The sequence below is a fragment of the Drosophila takahashii genome, chromosome 2R (assembly GCF_030179915.1).
Source record: "Drosophila takahashii strain IR98-3 E-12201 chromosome 2R, DtakHiC1v2, whole genome shotgun sequence".
NCBI lineage: Eukaryota > Metazoa > Arthropoda > Insecta > Diptera > Drosophilidae > Drosophila > Drosophila takahashii.
In genome coordinates this window covers 19,188,203-19,213,658 of record NC_091679.1, presented here as the reverse complement: position 1 = coordinate 19,213,658, position 25,456 = coordinate 19,188,203, and the positions used below count along the sequence as shown (strand labels likewise).

Here is a 25,456-nt window from a genome sequence, read left to right as displayed (position 1 = left end):
TTCAGATATACTCCTTCTAACGGATTCGTAGAGTGATCGAGTAACGGGTATGAAGATACATTTTTAGGTAATATAAATGTTTTGTTGGTGTTTATTGTACTTAAAAATTATTACACGAGAAAAAATGTCTTTTTAATGTAATGAAGTAATTAATAAAAATTTTCAGTTACATAAGTGCAGAACGATTGATTAACAAGAAAATTCACATGCAGCAAGGCAATTTGTATAAACAATATTCGGTCAATAGCAGTTGATAATAATACACAAAATTGCTTAATATGCTAAAGCGATATCTCATTTCCTTGGTAATCTTCTAGATTTGTGACATTTTGTGACAGTTTTTAACTGTACAGTTATGAAGTTATATTATGCAGCTCCACCACGTGAATTTATTTAGGACTAGTTAAAGATTAATTCAACTAGAAAGTTTTAAGCATATATATGGATTTTTTATGATGTATAAGTTTGAGTATGCTTCTGTGAATTACGCTTGTGAGTGAGTGTTAATTTAAAATACATATGTAACTAGAAATCAGGAGTGATTATTCGCAGTGAGCTCTATTTATTTTTTGTGTCGTCGATCATTACCGGTAGATCGCTGGCCGCCGCGGCCATAGCCTCACGACGCTGACGTTTCATTTCCATCAATTGTTTTCTTTGGGACTCGCGCTTTAATGCCGCTGCCGAATTTGGTGGAAGAGCTCTGGATCCATTTACACTACTGTTGTTCATCTTCCCGCTTGATTTTCCTTTCAAGACGCCAATCTTTGCGGATTGTGTCTTTCTAGTTGATATGGGGATCACATTAACCGACTCAGGGATGCGCTGCGTAAAACACAATACTAGAAATTATAAAAAGCCACAAATAGATTGTTCAACTCTAACCTTCCACTCGTTATCTTTTAAGTGCTCAATATCAGCGAAAATAGAATCCACATGTTCCACCTGCAAATAAACCATGTCCCAGAATCCTTGTAAATCGTCAACTGTTGTTGGAAACTCATCCTCCGGGGAGCGATTCAGATTGTTGTGGCAAAGGCCTAGAATATGAAAATCATTAACGTGATGCGGATTCTTATTTTAGCTTAGCCCACCCTCGAATTGTTTCATTTTCTGCGAGACCAAAAGGCGGGCTTTACCGGACGCCGACCGCAATAGCCCAAAGGTGTCTTCTGTGATGTCCGGATTCGTCTGTGTAATACAACGGAAAAAATAATAACAACATGAAAGGAAGCTAGCTTTGGCAAACCAAAAATTATATACTAATTTATAATTAATAAATATAATGCAATAAAAAAAATAGCTTAGATGCCCTTCTACATAATTGCATTGAAGTCTTAATTTGAGTCAATCAAAGCCTATAAACCATTTAATTAATTTGTTCACCTCTATTCACAAGCACCTTGATGCGGCGAACAGGTTTAAAACAAGAAAGGAAGCTAGCTTCGGCAAACCGAAGCTTATATACCCTTGCAGATCATTCTATTAATTTACAAATCGCAAAAATGTTAAATTTCTTATTATTTCACATTAATTTTTCGATCGTTTCTATCACAGCTATATGATATAGTAGTTCGATCTTTTAAAAATTAAAATCGAAGTTCGGAAATATTTCAAAATAGTCATATCCCAGAGAAGAAGGGAATGTAATAAAAACCAACAAAGATATAATTTTTTCCCATTAATTTCCATTTAATTTTTCGACCGTTCCTATGGCAGCTATATGATATAGTGATCCGATTTAAAAAACAAAAAAACCGAAATTCAGAAATATAAAGAAAAAAATATTCCCAAGAGGAGAAGGTAAAATTTAAAAAAACACCGGAGCTAGAATTTTTTTACGTTTCTTTTTTTTTAATCCTTCCTATGGGAGCTATAAGATATAGTTGTCCGATCCGGTTGGTTCCGACATATATACTACCTGCAATAGAAATACGACTTCTACGAAAGTTTCATCCCGATAGCTTTAAAACTGAGAGACTAGTTTGCGTAGAAACGGACGGACAGACGGACAGACGGACGGACAGACGGACGGACAGACGGACGGACAGACGGACAGACGGACATGGCTAGATCGACTCGTCTTGTGATGCTGATCAAGAATATATATACTTTATGGGGTCGGAAATGTCTCCTTCACTGCGTTGCAAACTTCTGACTGAAATCATAATACCCTCTGCAAGGGTATAAAAATACAAGGAAAAATATGTGCCTTAAAATATTTTACAGGCATCTATATGCGTCATTCACCGATCTAAGATATCTTCGATGGTCTGTGCTCAATTATAAACAAACCTTTAACAAACAAAAGAGAACGCTATAGTCGGGATGGTGTCCCGAATATTTAATACCCGTCACTCAGATAAAGGGAGTGCGAGGGAGATAGATATATAAACAATTTTGATTGCGTATAACTTTTTAATGTATGGTCCTATTTTAAAAATGTCTTCTACTATCTATTTCGATAGGTATAAATATACACAATAAAATTGCATTTATACTTCTCGAAAATCTGTGAGGCACCGTAAAAGCTGCCCCACATCCAGCGAGTAAATTTAGAATATAAGCATACAAAGACATATTGGTAAATAATAAGGAAAACTAGTACTAAGTTAGGATAGGCCACGGAGGCAGGCAAGAAGCCAAAAGAGTCGTTAAGTTCAAAACTTCGGCCGTTAGCGAGTAGTTCAAACAGGCGTTATTTAGTGTATTAATCGACCGTTAGCCAGTAGGCGTTATTTAGGGCCGTTTTCTCGTCCGTCCTGCAAAGTAAAATTTAGCTAATAGAAGGATAAATTTATCCCGGTGGCAAATCAGTTTTCGTTTTCTCGTCCGTCATTTAAAACTCCAAATAAAAGGCGCACTAATTTGAGACTGGGTGGCAGCCCCACAATAGAAGAGTTAACTAATTGTCAACAATTAATCGAAAAACTATCGAAAAATACCATAAAACAGTCATACTAACAGCTGATGATATAAACAAAATTTCAAACTAATAAAAAACAATGTCGGCAGAAAGAAAGTTTCGCGGTAAATATTATACCGATGAACAGGACACAATTCTTGTAGAACTGGTGTCTTCGGAATCGCCTCCGGGAGATTGAATTCTTACATGCGTGCAATCTATGGCAATCTATGTCCTATCTTGGACTTTCGAAAACTTGGCTATTTTTTAAAAATCAACAACATTTTCTTGAAGATCTTTAATACGCCGGTACTTCATAAATTGTTTTGAAAAAGACGCTATAGCAAAATTAACGCCTTAACAACTCGACTGTCAGTGGCCACGCTAACACCACAAAAATTGCCTACAGTTATACGAAAACTTCCGCTTGCGTAGAATCTAAGAGCTATTAGAAGCTTAACCCATGTATTATCGTTTCCCGATAATAATGGTTTGTGATTATATGGAATTAGTTAAATCAAATGAATGCACTTACTGCTTTACTTTAAATTCAAGGTGCAAAACATTTTTTTGTAAAACAAATTTTACCGCTTTTTCTTAAGAGAACCCTTTTAACAAATTCTTCATCACTGTAATGTTCGAAGTAATTTCTTTGGTCGTGATATCTGCGCCGATAGGTTCGCACTTCAGACTTCACTTCAGAGTTTGAAGATAAATCGCTCGGGAATTCATTTTAAAATCAATTGGATGACATTAACAATTTTGATTTGTATTTAACTGTAAATAGAATCACCTGTTTTCGAATGAAGAGTGGAACCAGATTGACAACGCTCAAATGTCTGGCAACACTTGCGCACAATCCAACCGCACAAATTTTGCACGTTGGATGAAGTACCGAGTCAAAATTTGTCCCTACCTGCGCTAACATAAGGACGAGTAAACCATTTTTTGTTTATCGCTCCGTTGTCCCGGCAGGCAAACTAAAGTACGGACGAGAAAACGGCTCTTAGGGTATTAAACGGCCGTTAGCCGGTAGTTCAAACAGGCGCTATTTAGCGTGCTAATTGGGATCTCAGCTGATGAGGCGCTCAACTCAGGTTAGGCGGCCTACACACGATCGGATTAGGCGACCCACGCACGTTTCCAGTGTTGAGAAGCGAGGGCCCGGCTGGCTATAAAAGCCCGTCGGCCGCCAGTCCCAGCTCTCTTTCATTCGCCGCAAGTAGAAGTCTAAGCATCGCGGTAGAGAACCACGCAAGGACACCAAGGATCAGGACGAATGACCCTAGTGAGTAGAGTGCAAGAGAGATAGGGACAGGGAAAGAAAATAGTGCGGCTAAGGAAAAGGTACATATATGTAAAAGAGGAAGAAAAGCCCAAACAAGAGAACCAAGAAACTAAAATAAAACCACGGACAGTAAGAACAGCAAAAACCTTCGCCGAGTTGGGTTGATTTCTCCCTGACCCTCAAAGCCCTGATCCGCGTTTGCTAAAACAGTGGCCTAAGCCAAGCCGGTTGCGTTTTCGAGAAGATTCCTCTGCGCAACTGGACTTTGGTGGCAGCCACGTGCACAGATGTGAAGGCGTGCAAGTACGGGTTTTCTCTCTCCGCTTGTATAGTTTTCCGTCTCGGTTTCGACCGACGCACCCCACCCCGAACAGTGGGAGCCTATACCAGAACTGGGAGCTCTGACTTCTGTCCACGTTTAGAGACGATTCCTCTGCGTGGCCGTGAAACAGCGCCCCAGGCGGCGGGAGTTGACACAGGTACAGGCCTAGACCTTTATAGAATATATATACTTTATGGGGTCAGAAACGCTTCAGAAACGCTTCATTCTAGCTGTCAAATACTTTTGAACGAATACAATATACCCTTTTACTCTACGAGTAACGAGTATAAAAATTGCTTAAATGCCCTTTTACATAATTGCATTTAAGGTTCCATCATAATTTGAGTCAATCAAAGCCTATGAGCCATTGAAGTAATTTGTTCACCTCTATTCCCACCAAACTTGATGCGGTGAACAGAAGTGTTGGGTTGCTCATCAGTGAGTGAAAAAAAAAGAGTTGCTCACTAAACTGAGTGAGAGAACATGTTCCTTCGAACTTGTTCTTTATTCTTCACTTGTTCATTTTTGCTCACTTGCTCCTTTTTGTTCACTTGCTCAGTTTTGCTCTCTTACTTGCTCTTTTTTGTTCACTTGTGCAGTTTGGCTCTCTTATTTGATCTTTTTAGTTCACTTCCTCAGTTGCCCTCTTGCTGTTTGTGGCACAGAAAGTATTTTTTTTACTTTTAGGGTGCATTTTGCATACGGTTTTACAGACAATGAGCTGTTTTCTCAGATCCAGTGAAAAAGTTAAGGACAGAACCAGTGAGCAAGTGAACAAGTGCGCAAGTGAGCAAACTGAGTAATTTGAGTCATTGGGAAAAAAAAGAACAAGTGAACATGTTCACCAAAATGAGCAGTTTTTACCCAACACTAGTATTTAATTCTAAGCCCTCTGTTTAAAATGTTGTTATTTTTGGATTCATGCCTTTCATTCATTCATTCGATTCTATAAAACTAAAAATTTAAATTGATTTATTCACATTTAGGAAAGAAATTTAAAATAATTCATTGAATCCATTTACGTAACAGTGCACAGTGTAAGATTTTGCCAATCTAGGGGGACTTAAATCAGTAGGAGTCGTATTTTTAAAGATATCGGCTTCAAATTAGGAGTGAATATTCTAGTAAGCCCAAAGATTATGTTGAACATTAAAAATGGGCGTAGCACTTTTGAGAGCGTTAAAAATTTAAAAAAAACTGTTTTTTTTAAAGATCAAAGCCCCAACAAAAATTACAAAAAAAATTTTGAAACTTTTAACTATTTTCGTATTTTTTGTTATAATTTTCGCCAACTAAAAAAATTTTGTTTTTAATTTGTGGAGGCCACTTTTTTTTTATACCCTTGCAGAGGGTATTATAATTTTGGTCAGAAGTTTGTAACGCAGTGAAGGAGACGTTTCCGACCCCATAAAGTATATATATTCTTGATCAGGATCAATAGGGGAGTCGATATAGCCATGTCCGTCTGTCCGTCTGTCCGTCTGTATGTCTGTTTCAATACCGTTTGCGACTTCAGTTTAAAAGCTAGCGCCTTGAAACTTTCACAGTCGTCCTAAAACATGTGTACGCAGATCAACTTTGAAAGCCGACCCGATCGGACGTCTATATCCTATAGCTCCCATAGGAACAATCGTATATAGCTTTCACAAAAATGAAGATATTTCGCTCAGTGTAAGAGCTATTGGCATGAATCTTTCCAAATCGTATTTTTTTGTGCGTACCTTGATCAGGGTAAAAGCGCGTGCCGATCGGACGTCTATATCTTATAGCTCCCATAGGAACAATAGGGTGAAATCGGTCAAAATTTGACGTTTTTCAGGATATTTCGCGCAAAATATTAGCTATTCCCATGAAACTTTCCAAATCGTATTTTTTTGTGCGTACCTTCATTAGGGTAAACGCGCGTGCCGATCGGGCGTCTATATCCTATAGATCCCATAGGAACAATAGGGTGAAAAATTTTAAAATTTTATTTTTTCAATTATAAAATATTTTGTTGTTTATTAATTCATGTTGCTAGTCTAGTCAAGTTTTAATTCGTTAAATCTGCAAGGGTATTAAAACTTCGGCTTGCCGAAGTTAGCTTCCGTCCTCGTTTTTTTTTGAAAATGTGGAATTTTGGTTATATGCTCATGTTTTTAGCTGTAACTTCGAAGTTATAAACTAAACAGCTGCAAATAAGGTTTTATATAAAAGATAATTAATAAACAAAAAACAAAAAAAAATTTGGTTTATATTTTTAAGATTTTTTTTTATTAAATGGTAACAATTCAAACTTCATGTGTACATCGTCTAGAGGAGACAGTGACTCAAAAATGTCTTCTTGAGCACTTATCAGCCGTTTTACGGTATGATCAATAAGGGACTGTAAACTTATTTTAGCATAGGGTATTCTTACTTTTATACCAGTAGGATAGCATAACATTTTTGTCTCCTTAACGAGATCATAACATGGATATAATTTTGGACAGACAATTTTTGTGGTATTGTTGTGCATTGATAATTTACTTTCTATCAGAAGGGCAAGTGCTTGATCTGCTGAAAGGTGTTTTGCAGTGCTATTAGAAGATAATTTAGCTTTCTTAATTATAGTCCCCGTGGACGGGGGAGCATTTGGTAATTCATTAATTAATTTAGCTGAATCCCGTTTTCCTTCCGCCCGCAAAGCCTGTTCTGCAACTGATAGCAATTGATCCTCATCTATCGTAGGCAACAATTCTTGGCTTTTCCTCTTTTGTGTGTTTAGGACAACACTCAGAAAAGACTTTTTGTGACCTCCCTCTTGTACTTGAGGTGGAAGCAATGACATCAATGCGACAGTCTTCGCCATTTAATGTGACCTGAAGGCCACTTGCATTATGAGCAAAAAACTTGGCTTTATCTCACCTAGATTTCTCAAATCGGTTTTGAAACTCAAAAGACAGTGTAATTTCAATTTGGAGTGATCAATGTCATTGCCAAACACCATCACTGCGTGCTTTACAAGAGCGTCTCGCGGAGTGGTTTTTATGTTTTTCGACCAAACCTCGATAAATGCAGCACGGCTTATTTCACTCATTTCTAAATAGAAGGTCTTTGGGCAAAACATGGGCAAGATTTTATTTTAGATTCTAAATCAGAATGAATGCATGCGAAGGATGTATGTTCTGGTTGGATAGAATACGATAGAATAATATAAGTTTTTTTCCACCAAAAAACAGAAACATGAAAAAATACACTTACTTTTTAGCACTTTTTTCAAAAAATGAAAAAAAAATTTTTTTGTCAAAAAAAAATGTTTTTGTTTTTGAAAGTGGAATAAAAATTGTCTAAAGTTTTTAGGAAAAATAACTTTTGGCTGCACCCACTGATCACGCGATGCAATTGATAAGAATAAACTTGGTCAACTGTTGCTCGCTTCCCAGTGCAATTTTGCATGCATTTCTAAAGTCCAACTTTAAAAACCGTTATCTTCCAAAAAAAATTGTTTGTTTTGTGCCTGTTTTTGTAATAGTTGAACATTTCTAAAACTGCTGCTTAAAGCTCATCGACCTCAAAAATAGTTCAACTTTTGCTAAAAGTCCCGCTAGATTGGCCAAATCTTACACTGCACTATGGGAAAAAAGTCTATTTTTTTGGCATAAACTCTAGTTTTAGAGATACAATTTAGAAATTTTGTATATATACTATTAAGATAAAGCTGTAATTTCGGTTTTTGTTGCTTTTTGAATCGGACCATTGTTTTCATCCACCGCCCACGCCGCATATTCAAATTAATTGGCAGGGATTTTAAAAAATTTGTATTTGTATTGGTAAGACGGTAAAATAATTTCGGTTTACGTTAATTTTTAAAATTTGTCAAAAAAAAAATTGGTGTCATGTACAAGAAAAGTGAAATATTATCTTAGAGCAGATGCCAATTTTAGCTTTAACGGGGGTCCAGCTTCTTTATATTTGAGTGCTTTGCAGCCAGGATTTTCGCTTGACTTGTCCCTTTCCATGAATTCAATTTTTAAGATTAATGAAAGCCACTTAGATTGTTTTTTTATTTAAAAAAATATTTTTTTTATGTTTATAAGTTGCTGGATTTAAGTCATTTTTTTTAAGAAACGTGCAAAAAGTTGCAAAAATTATTAGTTTTGCGATATTAAGGATACATTTTGTAATAACTTTGCGTTTTTACCTTTTTGCAACTTTGTGCCATTTATAAGTTGTACACCACGGAACACAAACAAACTTGTTAGTTTTAAGCTAAAAAGATACACATTTAAAACAGTTCACAGTTGGACAACAAGCCACAATAATCAAAACATGTAATCTAAGATACATTTATAAATACCTTTGCTACGAGTTGACATGATCAGAAATAATAAACCATTTTGTTGCTCCACAAAATAAGCACTCAAAGTTTGCAAAGATTTTTCACTAATTTACGCACACAACAAAGTCAATCAAACAGCTGACTTTGTTCGTTTATCAACCTTATAGTGTTGCTAGTAAAAAATCTTAGATAACTGTTCTTGGCTAATTAGGGTATGTAAATTCACAAAATATATTTTATTTTTAAAAATAATTTGTAAAATAAGTAGATTTTATGACAAAAAAATAGACTTTTTTCCCATAGTGCACTGTGCAGTGGCGTAGCCTTAAAATTGTGGGGGGAGATTTTTAATAGGCATACTAACCCCTTAAAAATATAATTTTTCGATGTTCTGTGCCTACTGCTAACCAAATTGAAAGATAAATTTTTACGAATGTGTCAGATTATGTAAAATGGGATCTAAAAATACTTGTTACTTTTCACGTACTTACGGAAAAAATTCTATAAATTCCATCCCTCGACGTACAATGATTTTAGCTAAAAACTTCTCTATAACAAAACGGTCAACACGCCGTAAAAGGCTGCTATATGGAAGCCTAAAAATATGCATTAGCGCATATTCTTCACAAACTGTCACGGAACTCTGATAGAGATCAATGACAGAACAAAGTCCAACACACACTAAGGGCTTGATCAGCTTTTCGAAGTTTACCGCTCTGGCTACGCTAAAGTTCCCAACCAGTTATAGCGCGGCTTGCATGGTAACCCACTTCGATCGTTGACCAAGACAGCGATATCACTGTTGATGATTGTAGTTGGCTACTACATGAAACATGCATGTACAGTGAAGCCGTTTCGCTCATTTTTGTGTGGTGGCATAATGCCGACGTCTTGGACTTCTTGGGCCTCCTACGCAGCGCAAGTTTATTTTAGCCGAGCGCCACGCCCCCTCTAACACCCACAATCGCCCACTAACGATTTTAAAATGTGTCCTGCGCCGACATCTTTAAAGATTTCTGAGAAGTATAAATGCAATTTTGTTGTGTATACTTATACCTATCGAAATGAAGACATTTTTCAAATCGGACAATTCATTAAAAAGTTATACGCAATCAAAATATCTTTACATATCTTTCTCCCTCGCACTCCCATTAGCTGAGTTACGATTATAGTCGGGACACCAACTTTTTTCAAACAGCGATTGCACAAATACCACCCGTTAAACGCGAAAACTAAGTATGCAGATATGCTTATATATTATATATTAACATATTTCAATGCCAATAGGCCTGATACCTTTTAATAAAGTCCATTTTGTTGTTCTGTGTAATTTAAAAACATGGTCCACAACCGTATAACCCTTTAAATGCCAAAATTATATAGAAAGTATGTGGATATGAATGGGTAGGAGAGAGGTCTCTAGGTTGTTAACTCTTATGTTATTAATCTGGCATTTCGAAATTCGCTTATGAAACTTCACGCATTATGTACCGATCGAAAGGTTAGTCGTTTAGCTTCAAAATAAACAAAAAAGAAATACGTTTTTCATTAGGGAAAAATAATAAATAACCAGAGAGAACACTATAGTCCAGTTGTTGTCCCGACTATCTAATACCCGTCACTCGGCTAAAGGGAGTGAGAGGGAGATGGATGTATACCATTTTTATACCCTTGCAAAGGGTATTATGATTTCAGTCAGAAGTTTGCAACGCAGTGAAGGAGACGTTTCCGTCTGACCGTCTGTCTGTTTTTACGCGAACTAGTCTCTCAGTTTTTGAGCTATCGGGATGAAACTTTCCCAAAAGTCTTATTTCTATTGCAGGTAGTATATATGTCGGAACCGACCGGATCGCATCTTATAGCTCCCATAGGAAGGATCGGAAAAGAAAAGTTAAAAAATTCTAGTTTCGGTGTTTTTTGAAATATTACTTTCTACTTTTGGGGATGTTATTTTTTAAATATTCCTGAAATTCGAATTAAATATTTTAAAAATCGGACGACTTTATCATAGCCACAAATTCTAGCTCCGTTGATTTTTATTGTATTCTCTTCTACTCTAGGATATGATTTTTATTTAAGGGGTTATATACAGTTGTACCGCACACAAAAATGAAATTTTACCGATTTTTTTTTTGACACCAAAAAAAATACTTATTAAAAATGTTTTGCCGGCGTTGTTTAGTACATGTTTCTGGGTACTTATTAAAATTTTTCCGTAAGTAATAAAAATGTTATGGCCAAATTCCAAGATCGTCTTTTTTCGATGGTGACTTGCGGTGGACATCATATCCCAAGAACGGTTCATCTCAAATCCCCAATTCAAAAAAATTTCGTTAGTATATTCTATTGCCTAGTCCCTGAATAAAAGATTTGTAAAAATTTTGATTTAAAAAAAATGGTGACGGTCTTAAAAAAAAATGTACTTTTTCAAGGTATAAAATTTTGGATTTTATGCTCTAAAAAAAGAAGTTTTCAAAAAAATTGAAAATCCTTCGTTCAAGGGCTAGCTATTGTTATAATAAATAAGTGGTCAAAATTTGATGTCGATCGGATTAATAGTTTTTTAGTAATCGTGTCCACCGCAAAGGTAATTTCGAAAAAACAAGATTCTGAGATAATCGCGTGTAAAGTTTCAAGTTTGTAACGGCCGATGTGCAGGTAGTGCGCTAAAAATAGCTAAAATTTCGGTTCTAATGCTCCGATCATTATGAATTTTTGTGAGAGTATTCTCAACAGTATATACTTCAAGAATATGCAATAAAAAAAATCGATTTTTTCATCTATCACAATTATTCAACCCCTTAATATTTCGGAATTTCGAATTTCGGAATTTAACAAAAATCGGATGACTATATTATATAGCTGCCATAGGAAAGTATAGAAAAATTAATGTCAAAACAAAACGAAACTTAAAATTTTTGCTATTTGTAAGTTAATGGGAATGATCTGCAAGGGTATATAAGCTTCGGCTGGCCGGAGCTAGCTTCCTTTCTTGTTTTGATTGCATATAACTTTTTATTGAATGGTCCGATAGGATTTCGATAGGTATAAGTATACACAACAAACTTGCATTTATACTTCTTGGAAATCTTTAAAGGTGTGGACGCCAGACACATTTTAAAATTGTAAGTGGGCCGTTGTGGGCGCTAGAGGGGGCGTGGCGCTCGGCTGAAATAAACTTGCGCTGCGTAGGAAGCCCAAGAATATGTGTGGAAAATCTCAACCTTCTAGCTTTTGTAGTTTCCGAGATCTCAGCGTTAATACGGACGGACAGAATTCATTCGGACCACTCATTAAAAAGTTATACGCAATCAAAATTTATATATCTATCTCCCTCGCACTCCCTTTAGCTGAGTGACGGGTATTAGATAGTCGGGACACCAACCCGACTATAGCGTTCTCTCTTGTTTTTTTTTGGAAAGTGCCAAAAAACGACAAATGGAAAAAGAGGTCTGTAAGTTGGCACACTTTTAAAAGTCAATAAAACTCACTTTAAAAATGCTCCAAACTTTTAGAAACTGTTTATTTATTTTCATTAAACCAAATTTTAGTTCGTTTTACTTCTTTCCCGTCCATTTTTAATTAGACCAAAAAACAATTAAAACCAAAAGGCTCTTTGAACGATAACATTTTCCCTAATCTCAAAGAAATGTACTAGACAGAAAGTGACCAAACGGGTGTCTCAACTTACACGGTAACTTTTGGTAATAGTCCAGATTAACGGACTTCCCCCCAAAATTTGGAAAAAAAAATTTTCCTCAATGGCCTTGGTTTTTTTGTAGTGTAATTTCAAAGTTACCGGTTTTTCTATAAAAAACAAGGGTGCTTTTCAAATTTTTTCAATCAAAGTAATTACATTTTAATGAGTTAATTGCTTCAATGAGTTCCTATAAAATTATTTTATTTATTTTTTGTTTCTTGAAAATAACGTATGCAAATAACAATGTTATTAGTGGAGCGCGGTGATGTCACAATGCTGTATCGAGAATTTAGTGTCGGCCAGGAATTATCATAGCCAACCACGGTCCCCCACCATTTTAAAGTATTAAATAGAGCCCTGCACAAGTAACCTGACTTGTTTGTCAAACCTTAAACCCAACCGACCTACTTGAAACCCATATGACTTGGGTCGTTTGGGTTTGGGTATTTGGGTAAGTGAGTAAATTTTTACCCAAACCCAAACGACCCAAGTCAAATGGGTTTCAAGTAGAACAGTTCAGGTTTAAGGTTACCCAAAGAAAAAAAAATTAATTTTTAAATAAGACGATGAGCACAATTTTCACAGCTCATTGACCCGTCGCGAATTCTTAAGGTCAAGATGGTTATTTGTGTATTATATTTAAAATTAAAGGATACGATGTATCGACATTTGTTTCCACATCCTCCGCCCATGCGAATTCTTGTGGTCTTCAAATATTACAGATTTATGATCCACAAAAACAAATTCTCTTGCTCTAAAGCAGCGGTCGGCACACACATACGTTGACATTTTGTTTTATATTTGTGTGAGTAATTTGCACTGGGCAGCTCATCGATGTGTGTGTGCAGACCGCTGTTCTACGTTATACGTGTGCGAGCAGCGCGCCGGCAGAACAAAACCCTATGCTCACTTAATAGGGCGCTGCCGACCGCTGCTCTAAAGAATTCGCGGTTTTTGAAAATCGATATAGAATATACCATTAGGTTTCTTAGTTAAGTTATGTATGATCCACACAAATATATCTTCTTAATCCTAAGAATTCGCGGTTTTTCAAAAAATCGATTCTATAGATTTTATATTAATTCTTCCAACCCGCGAATTCTTAAGAACAGGAGGATCTTCAGATTGGTTGGACCGTGTTCTTCTTAGCTAAGGCACTAATGCTTATACTTGGCTCTATAATTATTAATTCTTCACAAACCGCGAATTCTTAGGACTAAGAGGATATTTTATTTATTTATTTATATAAAGCTAACTTACAGTTAAAACTATGAGCTAACTGGGGATTTTTAGAGCGCTAGCAACTAAGGCTTTCGGCTCGACTGAATATTTTATTGAGGGACAGTTTTCTTAGATAGTATGTGCTAAATTAGTTATACGGAGGAACGAGATGATTTTGTTGATGCTGACGTTAGTAGGGTTTGCAATGAAGTGAATGGGGTCTTCGGAGTTAAAGATATCTCTTCTGTGTTGGGATAGTGAGGGACAGCTGATTATTATGTGGTTTAGGCTAATTGTCGAGTTGTTGCAGAACGGGCACGTATTTGAAAGTGACCTATCTATGTAGTGAGCATTTGTGAGCTTGGTGTGTCCTAACCTGAGTCGGTTAATGAGGATTTGAGCTTTCCTAGATTGGTTGGGGGATATGTTAACGATGGTTTGAGGGGAAGAATGAAGAATTTTTTTGTACCAAGGGGAAACGTTGTTTAGTATGTCCGATAGTTTACATTTGTTGTGGTTTTTTAGGAAGTGAGAGATGTCGTTGGACTTGTTGTTTGGGGTGTAGATGAGCGGAAATTGTTGGGCCTCTTTAGCTGTATTATCAGCATTCTCATTACCTACTATGCCGATGTGACTGGGGATCCAAATTAGTATGATTTTTGGGAAGTGGTTTATGATAAGGTTTCTTATAGTTGAGGGATAATAGGAGTGGTTTTTGGAGTTAATGATTGACTTTAGAGCAGAGAGGGAGTCAGAACAGATAGCATGTTTGCCTGGGGTTTTCAATGCAAGTTTTACGGCTTCGTGGATGGCTATAAGTTCACTTGAGAGAACGGATGAATAGTGGGGAAGGAGTCCAGCTTTGATGGGATAGGTTTCTTTGGTTACACTGTAACTAATTATACCATTGGCCATAGAGCCGTCGGTGTAGAATATGTTGTGAAAGGGGATGGTGTTTTTTAAGGACTCGAAAAGTTGTTTATATATTGAGGGGGGCGTGTTTGCTTTATTATAGTTTGATAGTGTTTTGTTGGTGGCTTTATTTATAATTTCCATGTCGTACTTTTTGTTATGATAGTTTTTAATTGGACTGAAGGGAAGGTGAAGTTCCTTACATATGTTAATTATTCGGTCTATTGTGCTAGGGTATTTAAATTTCTTTTTTGAGGTTTTAGTCAGGGTTTTAAGAGGGGTGTCAAATGAGTGTATGAGTTTCTTCGATAGTTTGCCTGTTAGGAGATTTATACGGTGGTCGAAAGAGCCTATATTGGCTTCTACTAGCAGGTTGCTCGTTGGAGTAGTCCTGAAAGCACCTAGTGCTGCTCTGATTGCGCAGTGTATTGTTGTTTTTAATTTGTTTATAAGGTGGGTAAGAGGATATATTTGTGTGGATCATACATAACTTAACTAAGAAACCTAATTATATATTCCATATTTATTTTTCTAAAACCGCGAATTCTTTAGAGCAAAAGAATATATTTCTGTGGATCATACATCTGTAATATTTGAAGATCAAAAGAATTCGCATGGGCAAAAGAAGTGGAAACAAATCTTGACCTTTAGAATTCGCGAAAATCAATTTTTTTTCTTTGGGTAACCTTAAACCTGAACTGATCTACTTGAAGCCCATTTGACTTGGGTCGTTTGGGTTTGGGTATTTGGGTAAATGGGTACAATTTTACCCAAACCCAAACGAGCCCATAATTTTGGGGTCGGGTTGGGTAGGTAAATTTTTAAAAGAAAGCCTGACCTACTTGACCTGAAATTTCGTTTGGGTACCCAAATAACCCATTTTGTATACCCATGCAGGGCTCTAGTATTAAATAACACTCAAACAATTTGAATCTTTATATTTATTTAAATAGTTTCGATGAACACTTTTCCGCACTACCATTGAGGTAAATTTCTAGGTTTTTTTTTAACAACCTTTTATGGGCTAGAAATCTCTCCGCTAAACTATTCCCGAATAGGAAGCATTTGAAAGTAGTGCATAATTATGCCATATTTAAATAGATTGTGTTGAGTATTATGGGAGAAAATACATATAGAAAACAAAAAAATGCAATTTTTTTTATTATTTAAATTGGTAGTATAACTCTTTAAGAATGTGTCATGAAAGTTTCACGATGAAATTCGAACTATTTTGGAACTTATTCCAGTATGACGGCACCCATCTTCCTTGTGCAGTAGATATATTTCATTACTTTAAATGCGTTTTTCTCGAAACCATGTTTTTTTTAGCTGCGGATCCTGTATCTCAAAAAGTAATGCTTCGATCATCATGCTGCTTTTACGAAAATGTTTGTAATAAAATTGCGCACTGTCTGAACCTACTTTATGCAGAAAATTGTACGTTGAAGTATTTTTTGTAAAGCAAAATCAACAAGAAAAATATGAAATAAATTTATTTTTGACTTTGAAAGAGTGCCCCAATCAGAGTTTTTGAGATATATTTTATGAGTTAGGTCCAGACAGATTCTACATTATTTCTGAAAAAAATAAATTTGGTTTCACAAAAATCGGATTTACACAGCGACCTGTAGACGATCCGCAGCTGGCCTACTTTTTTTAAAAAAAGGCCTGACAAAAAAATTTCCACAGCCGTCATTTTAAAAGATACAAGAAAAAATAAAATTGGAGTAAATTATATAAGAACAAGAGAGAACGCTATAGTCGGGTTCGTGTCCCGACTATCTAATACCCGTCACTCAGCTAAAGGGAGTGCGAACGCTGTACTCGGGTTGGTGTCCCGACTAATAATCGTAACTCAGCTAAAGGGAGATAGATATAGAAATTTTGATTGCGTATAACTTTTTAATGAATGGTCCGATTTTAAAAATGTCTTCTACATTTCGATAGGTATAAATATGCACAACAAAATTGAATTTATACTTCTCGGAAATCTTAAAAGGTGTGGGCGCCAGACACATTTTAAAATCGTTAGTGGGCGATTGTGGGCGTTAGAGGGGGCGTGGCACTCGGCTAAAATAAACTTGCGCTGCGTAGGAAGCCCAAGAATATGCGAGGAAAATCTCAACCTTCTAGCTTTTGTAGTTTCCGAGATCTCAGCGTTCATACAGACAGACAGACGGACAGACGGACATGGCTAGATCGACTCGGCTAGTGATCCTGATAAAGAATATATATAGTTTATAGGGTCGGAAACGCTTCCTTCTACCTGTTACATACTTTTGCACGAATCTAATATACCCTTTTACTCTACGAGTAACGGGTGTAACTATATAATCAACATGCCAAGTTGCAAACTTTTAGCACAAACCCTTATTGTTTAAAAAAAATCATGAAAAACTTGACAAATTTGCAGTTCTATATGTATCTCCCCCCTTAAACAATTAGCTAAGAAAACCCAGTTCAATCTTGATGTTTTGTTTAAGGTGACTTAAATAGACTTAAATAAAGGTTAAAATATATAATCCTCCTTGGACCGCGATTTCTCCTGATTATCACAATAAAAATACACATGTGGTAATCCATAGTTACAATAATTCTTAAGAAATCGCTGTCCATCGGAGATAATTTTTACGCGGCTGTGGGGAATGGTGGGGATCAAATTACTCTGATTTCTGGAATTTTAAATTCGTCTTATTTTGACAAAAAAAATAAAAAGTGTACAATGTACATATATTAGGGTGGGTCGATTTAGGGTTCACCAAATTGTAAAGGGGAACGTATTCTATGGGCAATTCTAAGCAGTTTTGACAAATAAACTATACCTTGGAAATCACGTTTGACATTCCGCATTTGCAAGAGAAAAATACTGGTTTTTTAATGAAAAATATCTAATTTGCCTTGAATTTAAAACATTTGTATGGTTCGTATCCAAAAGACATATTGCCCAAGAAACTAAATGCCTAAAAGCACGTTTGACCCTCCGCATTTGCATAAGAAAACATTACAGAACGCTAGTCGGGTTGGTGTCACGACTATCTAATACCCGTCACTCAGCTAAAGAGAGTGCGAACGCTGTACTCGGGTTGGTGTCCCGACTATAATCGTAACTCAGCCAAAGGGAGTGCGAGGAAGATGGATATATAAAATTTTGATTGCGCATAACTTTTTTATGAATGGTCCAAATTGGAAAATGTGTTCTACATTTAGATAGGTATAAATATACAGAACAAAATTGAATTTATACTTCTCGGAAATGTGTAAAGATGGCGCCCGCCAGACACATTTTAAAATCGTTAGTGGGCGATTGTGGGCGTTACAGGGGCGTGGCGCTCGGCTGATATAAACATGCGCTGCGTAGGAAGCCCAAGAATGTGTGTGGGAAATCTCAACCTTCTAGCTTTTGTAGTTTCAGAGATCTCAAGGCTCATATGGACGGACGGACAGACAGACAGACAGACGGCCATTGCTAAATCGACTCGGCTAGTGACCCTGATCAAGAATATATATACTTTTTGGGGTTAGAAACGCTTCCTTCTAGCTGTTACATACTTTTACACGAAAACAATATCACTATGGACGGCAGTCCATGTAGTGACGAAGCGCACAAGGAGAGTGTGCGAAGGCGACTACTATATATAGCCGCAAAATTAAAAATCTGCTGTGATAGTCCGATCGTAATGAGTAATACACCAAATTAAAGGTATTGCTAAAACTTAAAGGATTGCATACCAAGACCTCAAGAAAATCAATTGGTTTGGGAGAGAGAGCGGTGAAAGTGTAAAAGTAAAAATTTAGAAATTTGGATCTGTTGGGGCCGGTGGGGATAAATCCCCCCCACGCAATGTTTTATTGAAAATACCCTTCGAATGATAAAATCCGATGCTCCATTCAAAAGTTATAGCCAAAATAAGATTTTCTTCTTCTTCCCAAAATAAAATTTTAATTCTGTTTGTCAGTTTGTCAGTATGTCAGTCTGTCCCAAAACGTTGGTTTAAAGTCCTGAAAATTTTATAAGATGTTCAACAGCTCGATATAAGAAACTTTAGTTCTACTTTAGTACTTTTGGAAAACCCGCTAGTTTGGCGGGAAAACAGCTATAAATAGCTAAATTTCGTAAGCCCCTAACTTGCGAAATACTTAAGCTACAGATTTGTGCTATACCTTATATTAAAGGTATTTTGAAGTAAAATTTTTTTTAATAATTTCGTCATTTCTAAAATGTTCTCATTATAACAGGTATACAAATTTAGGGCTACTGTCATATTTTTGATACTTGTTATACCCTTGCAGAGGGTACTCTACTCTTGGGGACATTATTTTTTAAATATTTCTGAATTTCGAATTAAATATTTAAAAAATCGGACGACTATATCATATAGCTGCCATAGGAACGATCGAAAAATTAATGGTAAATTATATGGAAGCAAGTTATAGCTCCGTTGGTTTTTATTGTATTCTTATCTACTGTAGGATATTATTTTTTTAACAATTTAACAAAAATCGGACGACTATATTATATAGCTGCTATAGGGAAGGATAGAAAAAATAGTGTCTAAATAATACGAAATTTAAAATTTTTGAGATTTGTAAGGTAATAGGAACGACCTGCATGGATATATAAGCTTTGGCTGGCCGAAACTAGCTTCCTTTCTTGTTTTTTTTTTTTGCAAATGCGGAGATTACGTTCCCCCCTACGATTTATCACTTTTTTTATAGCAAACGATAGAAAAGCAGACTTGTTTTTTTAGCATTACCGGGAACTTTGAAATTCAATTACAAGAGAACCATGGCCGAACGCCAAGTTCTTTTTGCACGTAAATTTTTTCAGTTTAAATATAGCTTGAGCCTGGAATTACAAGAGAACCATGGCCGACCGCCAAGTTCTTTTTGCACGTAAATTTTTTCACAGTTTAAATATAGCTTGAGCCTGGAATTACAAGAGAACCATGGTCGACCGCCAAGTTCTTTTTGCACGTAAATTCTTAAGGAAAGGGGTGAGGTCTTTCAAAAAAAAATTCGATTTTTTTTTAAATTTGTTCTTGTAGATTAACATCTTAAGATTATACAAAAAAAGTTTTAAGTCAATCGGACAAAAGCTTTAGAAGTTATGTCAAAATTAGTACCCTAACCTCTAAGACTTTAGGTACGTAAGTGCATCTTTAAGTGCGTTTTTCTCGAAACCACGTTTTGAAATACCGTGGTTATCGGCATTTCTAAACGGCTCAACCGATCGTTTTCAAATTTGTCGCATATTTTTCTGCATAAAAAAAGTTAACTTTTTTGTATTTTTTTTAAGCCCAAAGACGAATTTTTTAGGTATAAAACGCATTTTTGACTTTGGAAGGGCAAAACAAATTAAAAAAAAAAAAAAATGAAAATCGCGCTTCCCAGGGGGCGGGTTTTTTTTTTTTAAAGCAAAATGTAAAAGCAGAATGGAAATCCGATAATTTTTGGAGGAGATAGAGTGGTCACCGCAAAACGCCTTTTTTTAATAGTGTTCCAGCAATCGCTTTGCCCCCGATATATTATCCGATAGTATCGGCTTTACAAATTAGTGGATGTTATTTAAATGACACTTTATAATATACAATTGGTTTGAATTAAATCCATCCAACCAGTTTTTACAGAAACAATCGCTAAGATACTTGATTTTTTGATGCCAAAGACCCTACCCCCCTAAGAATTCGCGGTTCATCGAGGATAATTTTTTCGCGAATTTGAATGAAAAGGTGTCACAGTTTAAATCTAGCTTGAGCCTGGCTTCTTATAATTAACCCAAAGTTTTGTTACTAAAAAAGACTTCAAATATATATAAATAAACAAATTTTAGGGAAAAGTTTTGAGAAAATGGAGGGGCAAAACATGCCTTACCTTACTTATTACCACTTTTAAAAAGTGTTCCTGAGCTTACAACAAATAGCACCTACACTTTGTCAGGCCAACGCAAAGGAAGAAGTTCCATATGGAATTTTTTGGCAGAAATTGTGAAGGCTTCGTATTTTTATAACTCTAGGCGATTTTTGTGCTGTTATCGTGCCAGCCGAGTTGTTATGGAGGTTTATTTTGCTATAGCGTCTTTATCAAAACAATTTATTTATTTTTCGCGAATTGATCTTCAATAAAATGCGGCTGGTTTTTATAGAATAGCTAAGTTTAATAGATTGCACGCTTGTAAGAATTCAATCTCCCGGAGGCGATTTCGAAAAGATATTTTTCTGCTCCGACACCAGTTTTACGAGAATTGTCTCTTGCTCATCGGTCTAATTTTAACCGCGAGACTTTTTCTGCAGACATTGATTTTCTTATTTAGTTTTAAATTTTTTTTATATCACAGCTGTTAGTATGACTGTTTTGTGGATTTTAAATCCGTTACTCGTAGAGTATTCGTAAAAAAATTAGTAGCAGGGACTACTTAGTAGCTTAGTAGCACTACTGGTCAAAATAATAATTACACACGTTACATCTTCACTTGCTATGAGATATCTCTATAGTTATTGAGGCAAGACCTCCCAAACCTTTTTAAAACAAACAATGGATACAGTAAAACTTGTCTATTCCATGTTAGCCATACATTTGAGCGAAAGGTCGGTTTTGGTGTGGTCAAAATAATAAGTACACTTGTGTTATCTATAAATTTTAGTATTTTATCTTAAGTTAGGATCATCTTCAGGGCCTATTGAACGATCCAAAAAGTTTCTAAGCTTGGATTTGGTTACCTCAAAGTTATTATCGATGCTAAAATCTGATTTGCAGCTTAAAAGGAACTTTAACACTTAATTATGGCTTGTGACTCCCTAAAATTTCTTTAAAAATACTACTTTTAATAAATAAAATGGATTTGGAAGAAAAATTAGTACTTACACCGTAAAAAATGAGAAAAATACTTGTAAAATACCAAAGTTACATGCGGTTTTAATTTAAAAACAAGAGAGAACGCTATAGTCGGGTGCCCCAACTATCAGATACCCGTTACTCAGCTTAAGGGTGTGCGAAGGAGATAAAAACTTTGATCCCCCGTAACTTTTTAACGAATGGTCCGATTTAAATAATTCTTCTACATTTCGATAGGTATTCATAAACATAATAAAACTGCATTTTTACTTTTCCGAAATATTGAAATTTTTAAAATCGTATACAAGCGATTGTGGGCGTTAGAGGGGGCGTGGCACCCTTTTGAAATAAACTTGCGCTGCGTAGGAACTCCTAGAATCTGCATGCAAAATGTCAATCTTCTAGCTTTTATAGTTTCCGAGATCTCAGCGTTCATACAGACAGACAGACGGACAGACGGACATGGCTAGATCGACTCGGCTAGTGATCCTGATCAAGAATATATATACTTTATGGGGTCGGAAACGCTTCCTTCTAGCTGTTACATACTTTTGCACAAATACAATATACCCTTTTACTCTACGAGTAACGGGTATAACAAGAGAGAACGCTATAGTCGGGTTGGTGTCCCGAAATATCTAATACCCGTCACACAGCTGAAGGGAGTGCGAACGCTGTACTCGGGTTGGTGTCCCGACTAACTAAAGGGAGTGCGAGGGAGATAGATATATAAACAATTTTGATTCCGTATAACTTTTTAATGAATGGTCCGATTTAAATAATGTCTTCAACATTTTGATAGGTATAAATATACAAAACAAAATTGAATTTATACTTCTCGGAAATTTTTAAAGATGTGGTCGCAGGACACATTTTAAAATCGTTAGTGGGCGATTGTGGGCGTTAGAGGGGGCGTGGTGCCCGGCTGAAATAAACTTGCGCTGCGTAGCCCAGGAATATGTGTGGGAAATCTCAACCTTCTAGCTTTTGTAGTTTCCGAGATCTCAGCGTTCATACGGACGGACAGACAGACCGACGGACAGACGGACACAGCCAGATCGACTCGGCTAGTGATCCTGATCAAGAATATATATACTTTATGGGGTCGGAAACGCTTTCTTCTAGCTGTTACACACTTTTGCACGAATACTCTACGAGTAACAGCTATAAAAAATAGTTGAATTTTGAATTCTTAATTTTTATACCCTTGCATAGGGTATTATAATTTCAGTCAGTAGTTTGCAAAGCAGTGAAGGGGACGTTTTCGACCACATAAAGTATATATATTCTTGATCAGCACCAATAGCCAAGTCTATCTAGCCATGTCCGTCTGTCAGTTTTAAAACTATTGCGATGAAACTTTCCCGAAAGTCTTCTTTCTATTGCAGGATCGGACCACTATATCTTAAGCCTCCCATAGGAATATTCGAACAAATATAAGAAAATTCATTGTAACTTTGTAGGAAGTAGGCGTTTTGATTTCTGACAACTTAAAAACAAAATTTAAATAGGCACGCTGAATCTGGAATCCCTGGAACTGCACCGAGTGAGCATTAAACTATAGGTATTTACTTTATCTGCAAGGGTATATAAGCTTCGGCTGGCCGAAGCTAGCTTCCTTTTTTGTTTTTATTGTTAAAGTTCCCACTGAGTGCCGTTTTTTTACTTGAGGGTATAGCATTTTTGGTAATTGTCTGAAACGCGTTTTAACGTAAAAGCAGCTTTCACAACTATTATCCGCGGAAAAAATTAAAAATTTATAAATTAATATTAGTTTAACGTGCGGTAGACAAAATGGTTCTAAGAGAGTTTACTTACAGACAAGGCATCTGCATATTTTTCAGCGAGCGAGGCCAGCGCCAACAGACGAATTTGTTCATCTTTCAGTATTTGAAGAAAGTAGTTACCGTCCTTGACACCTTCTGGAAGGAGTATTTTTTGGGCGCTAACATATTCCTCGTAATCCAACACGATTAGTTCCTCGGCCTTATGGTCGACTTCATCAATAGGTCCAGAATCTGGCACTGACTGAGTGTCGTCACTGGTAAGCTGTATCTCAGGTTCGATACATGATCGAGGTACACCCCTTTTGGGCGACACAGTAGGCAGTTGTGCCCGGAACTCGAGGCTAAGGTGCCTGAAAACAGGCAGGTCTATATCTCCGTCTTTATCTGAAAAAGGCAAAGGCTCTGCCAACCGCGCCGTTGCACTCTGTGAGCAGTTATGTTGGAGTTTTCTCCGGAACTCCCCGTAGTCCTTACTAGGCGAAAGCTGCTTGAATTTTCGAGCCAACTCCGAGCCTGGCGGGGATTCGATATCGCGTCGGTTCGTTTCCGACAGGCCCGTTTTATGAGATAAGGACTGCAGGTGCTTTTTGGGGCTGTAAAAACCCTGGGCAAGTGCACCCGGCCCGTAAAGACGCTCCACTCGCTGCTTTATAAAGCTTCCGTTTCCATTTACCTGGGCCGATTCTAATCCGTTTTCCATGCTGTAGCCGTTATTATTATTGTTGGACTCAATGGATTTAAACTTCCTGGCCGGAGAGGGCATGATATTAAGCACTGGAGCCGCCAAGGAATGACTGCGCCTGCAGTACTGCAGACTGCTGGTGGAGGGACGTATCGGAGAAACTTCGCGCGACTTGTTAATATCCTGTCGGATCTTAGAGTCGTAGGTGGTCAGGTTGGAATAGCCGTTGACGCAGCAGGCCAGGTTCAAATAGCTGGGCTTCTTTTCGACAGCGGCAGTTTCTGGAGAATCGCCACCGGTTCTATTAACGGCGACATCGGAGCTCGGCTCTAGGGCGGACTCCACGACCACAGGCGACAGCACCATACGTACCAGACCAGCCGACCCGGAATCCACGTAGGCGGAGGTTGTGTGCTGGGGCAGCTGAGGCGAGCGTAGTACACAGCGCTCCCGAAGGTTGGCGGTAAAGTCGCGGGTTATATCCTTTACTGAAAGCGGCGTGGGAAAATTTAGGCTGCCACTGGTGTCTGCGAGGGGACAAAGCAGAAGTTAGCCACAGGTGGAATGCATGCATTTTGAAATTATACCTGATATGTCGGAGGAGTCGGCGTCTACATCAAGAGAACAGCTGCCAATAGAGTCCAGACTGCGATCCATGAAAACCTCGTCTGTGGAAAAGAATGCGTAGAACTCTTGCTAACAAATCTTATTTCATAAACCAGTGGAGTTAGCAACTGATTGTTGCCTTCCGGAAGCCATGACCAACAATTATGTGATGACGCCCACATTCATAACGACCAATTTGCACAAAATAAGCTATCTGAGCAACAAACGAGGGCGGCAGCTAATTATTCGCCATTTATGCCAAGCAGAACCCAATCCAAGTGGCTGCAGCCCTCTTTGTGCAGCGAACAGACGGAATGGATCGAATTTGTTTGGCTAATCAAATTTTTAAAAGGAACATTTTTTTAATTTTTGTATCAAGTTGGTGAAATGAGCTGACGTGATACGATACGAAGCCGAGGTTGACATTGTGTAAGTCCGCAACACAGGTCAACACGCTCAGCAAAGCAACTCTAACGGCACATTACTAGTTCCGCTTTGCTTACTTTTCACCGTTTTTCTTGTTCTTTCGATCTCCTTCCAGAGATGTATGTATGTACATACAAGTGTACAACTTGAAACACTTGGCACCAAAATACTATTTATAATTCGGTAGATATAAAGACATAACTGGATCTTTAGCGTTCGGAGTTTTTAAGCCACAAAATAATTAAATTCTGTAAATTAATAAAACGGACGCAGTAGACACATGCATTCAGGTTGGTAACATTTCACACGTTAATGATCTTACGCAGCCAACTCAGTGGGAAATGAAACCGAACAAGGGCGAATTCAAGTCTCCAGACAGTTAAGGATAAAACTTGTTAAAAATTAGATGCCCTTTCTGAAAAGTACAAAAAAGACAACACTGCAGTTGTGTGGCCCTGACCTATCCGTTAAAAAAC

At 37.0% G+C, this 25,456-nt stretch overlaps 1 protein-coding gene across 3 annotated transcripts; it reads right to left on the bottom strand.

Moving 5' to 3' along the window:
• Positions 1-73: 73 nt before the first annotated feature.
• vlc (disks large-associated protein 2) lies at positions 74-25,456 on the bottom strand. 3 transcript variants are annotated; one of them, XM_044392738.2, is made up of 7 exons: positions 25,303-25,455; positions 25,058-25,228; positions 24,536-24,616; positions 23,298-24,475; positions 1,095-1,191; positions 886-1,040; positions 74-825 (listed from the first exon to the last, which is right to left on the bottom strand). In XM_044392738.2, exons 3-7 carry the CDS (start codon positions 24,603-24,605, stop codon positions 559-561), a joined length of 1,767 nt encoding a protein of 588 aa, XP_044248673.1. In that variant the 5' UTR covers positions 24,606-24,616; positions 25,058-25,228; positions 25,303-25,455; the 3' UTR covers positions 74-558. The 3 variants fall into 3 exon arrangements, with proteins under 3 accessions (XP_044248673.1, XP_044248672.1, XP_070068801.1); XM_044392737.2 differs by lacking the exon at positions 25,058-25,228 and having other exon boundaries at positions 25,303-25,456; XM_070212700.1 differs by lacking the exons at positions 25,058-25,228; positions 25,303-25,455 and having other exon boundaries at positions 24,536-24,933.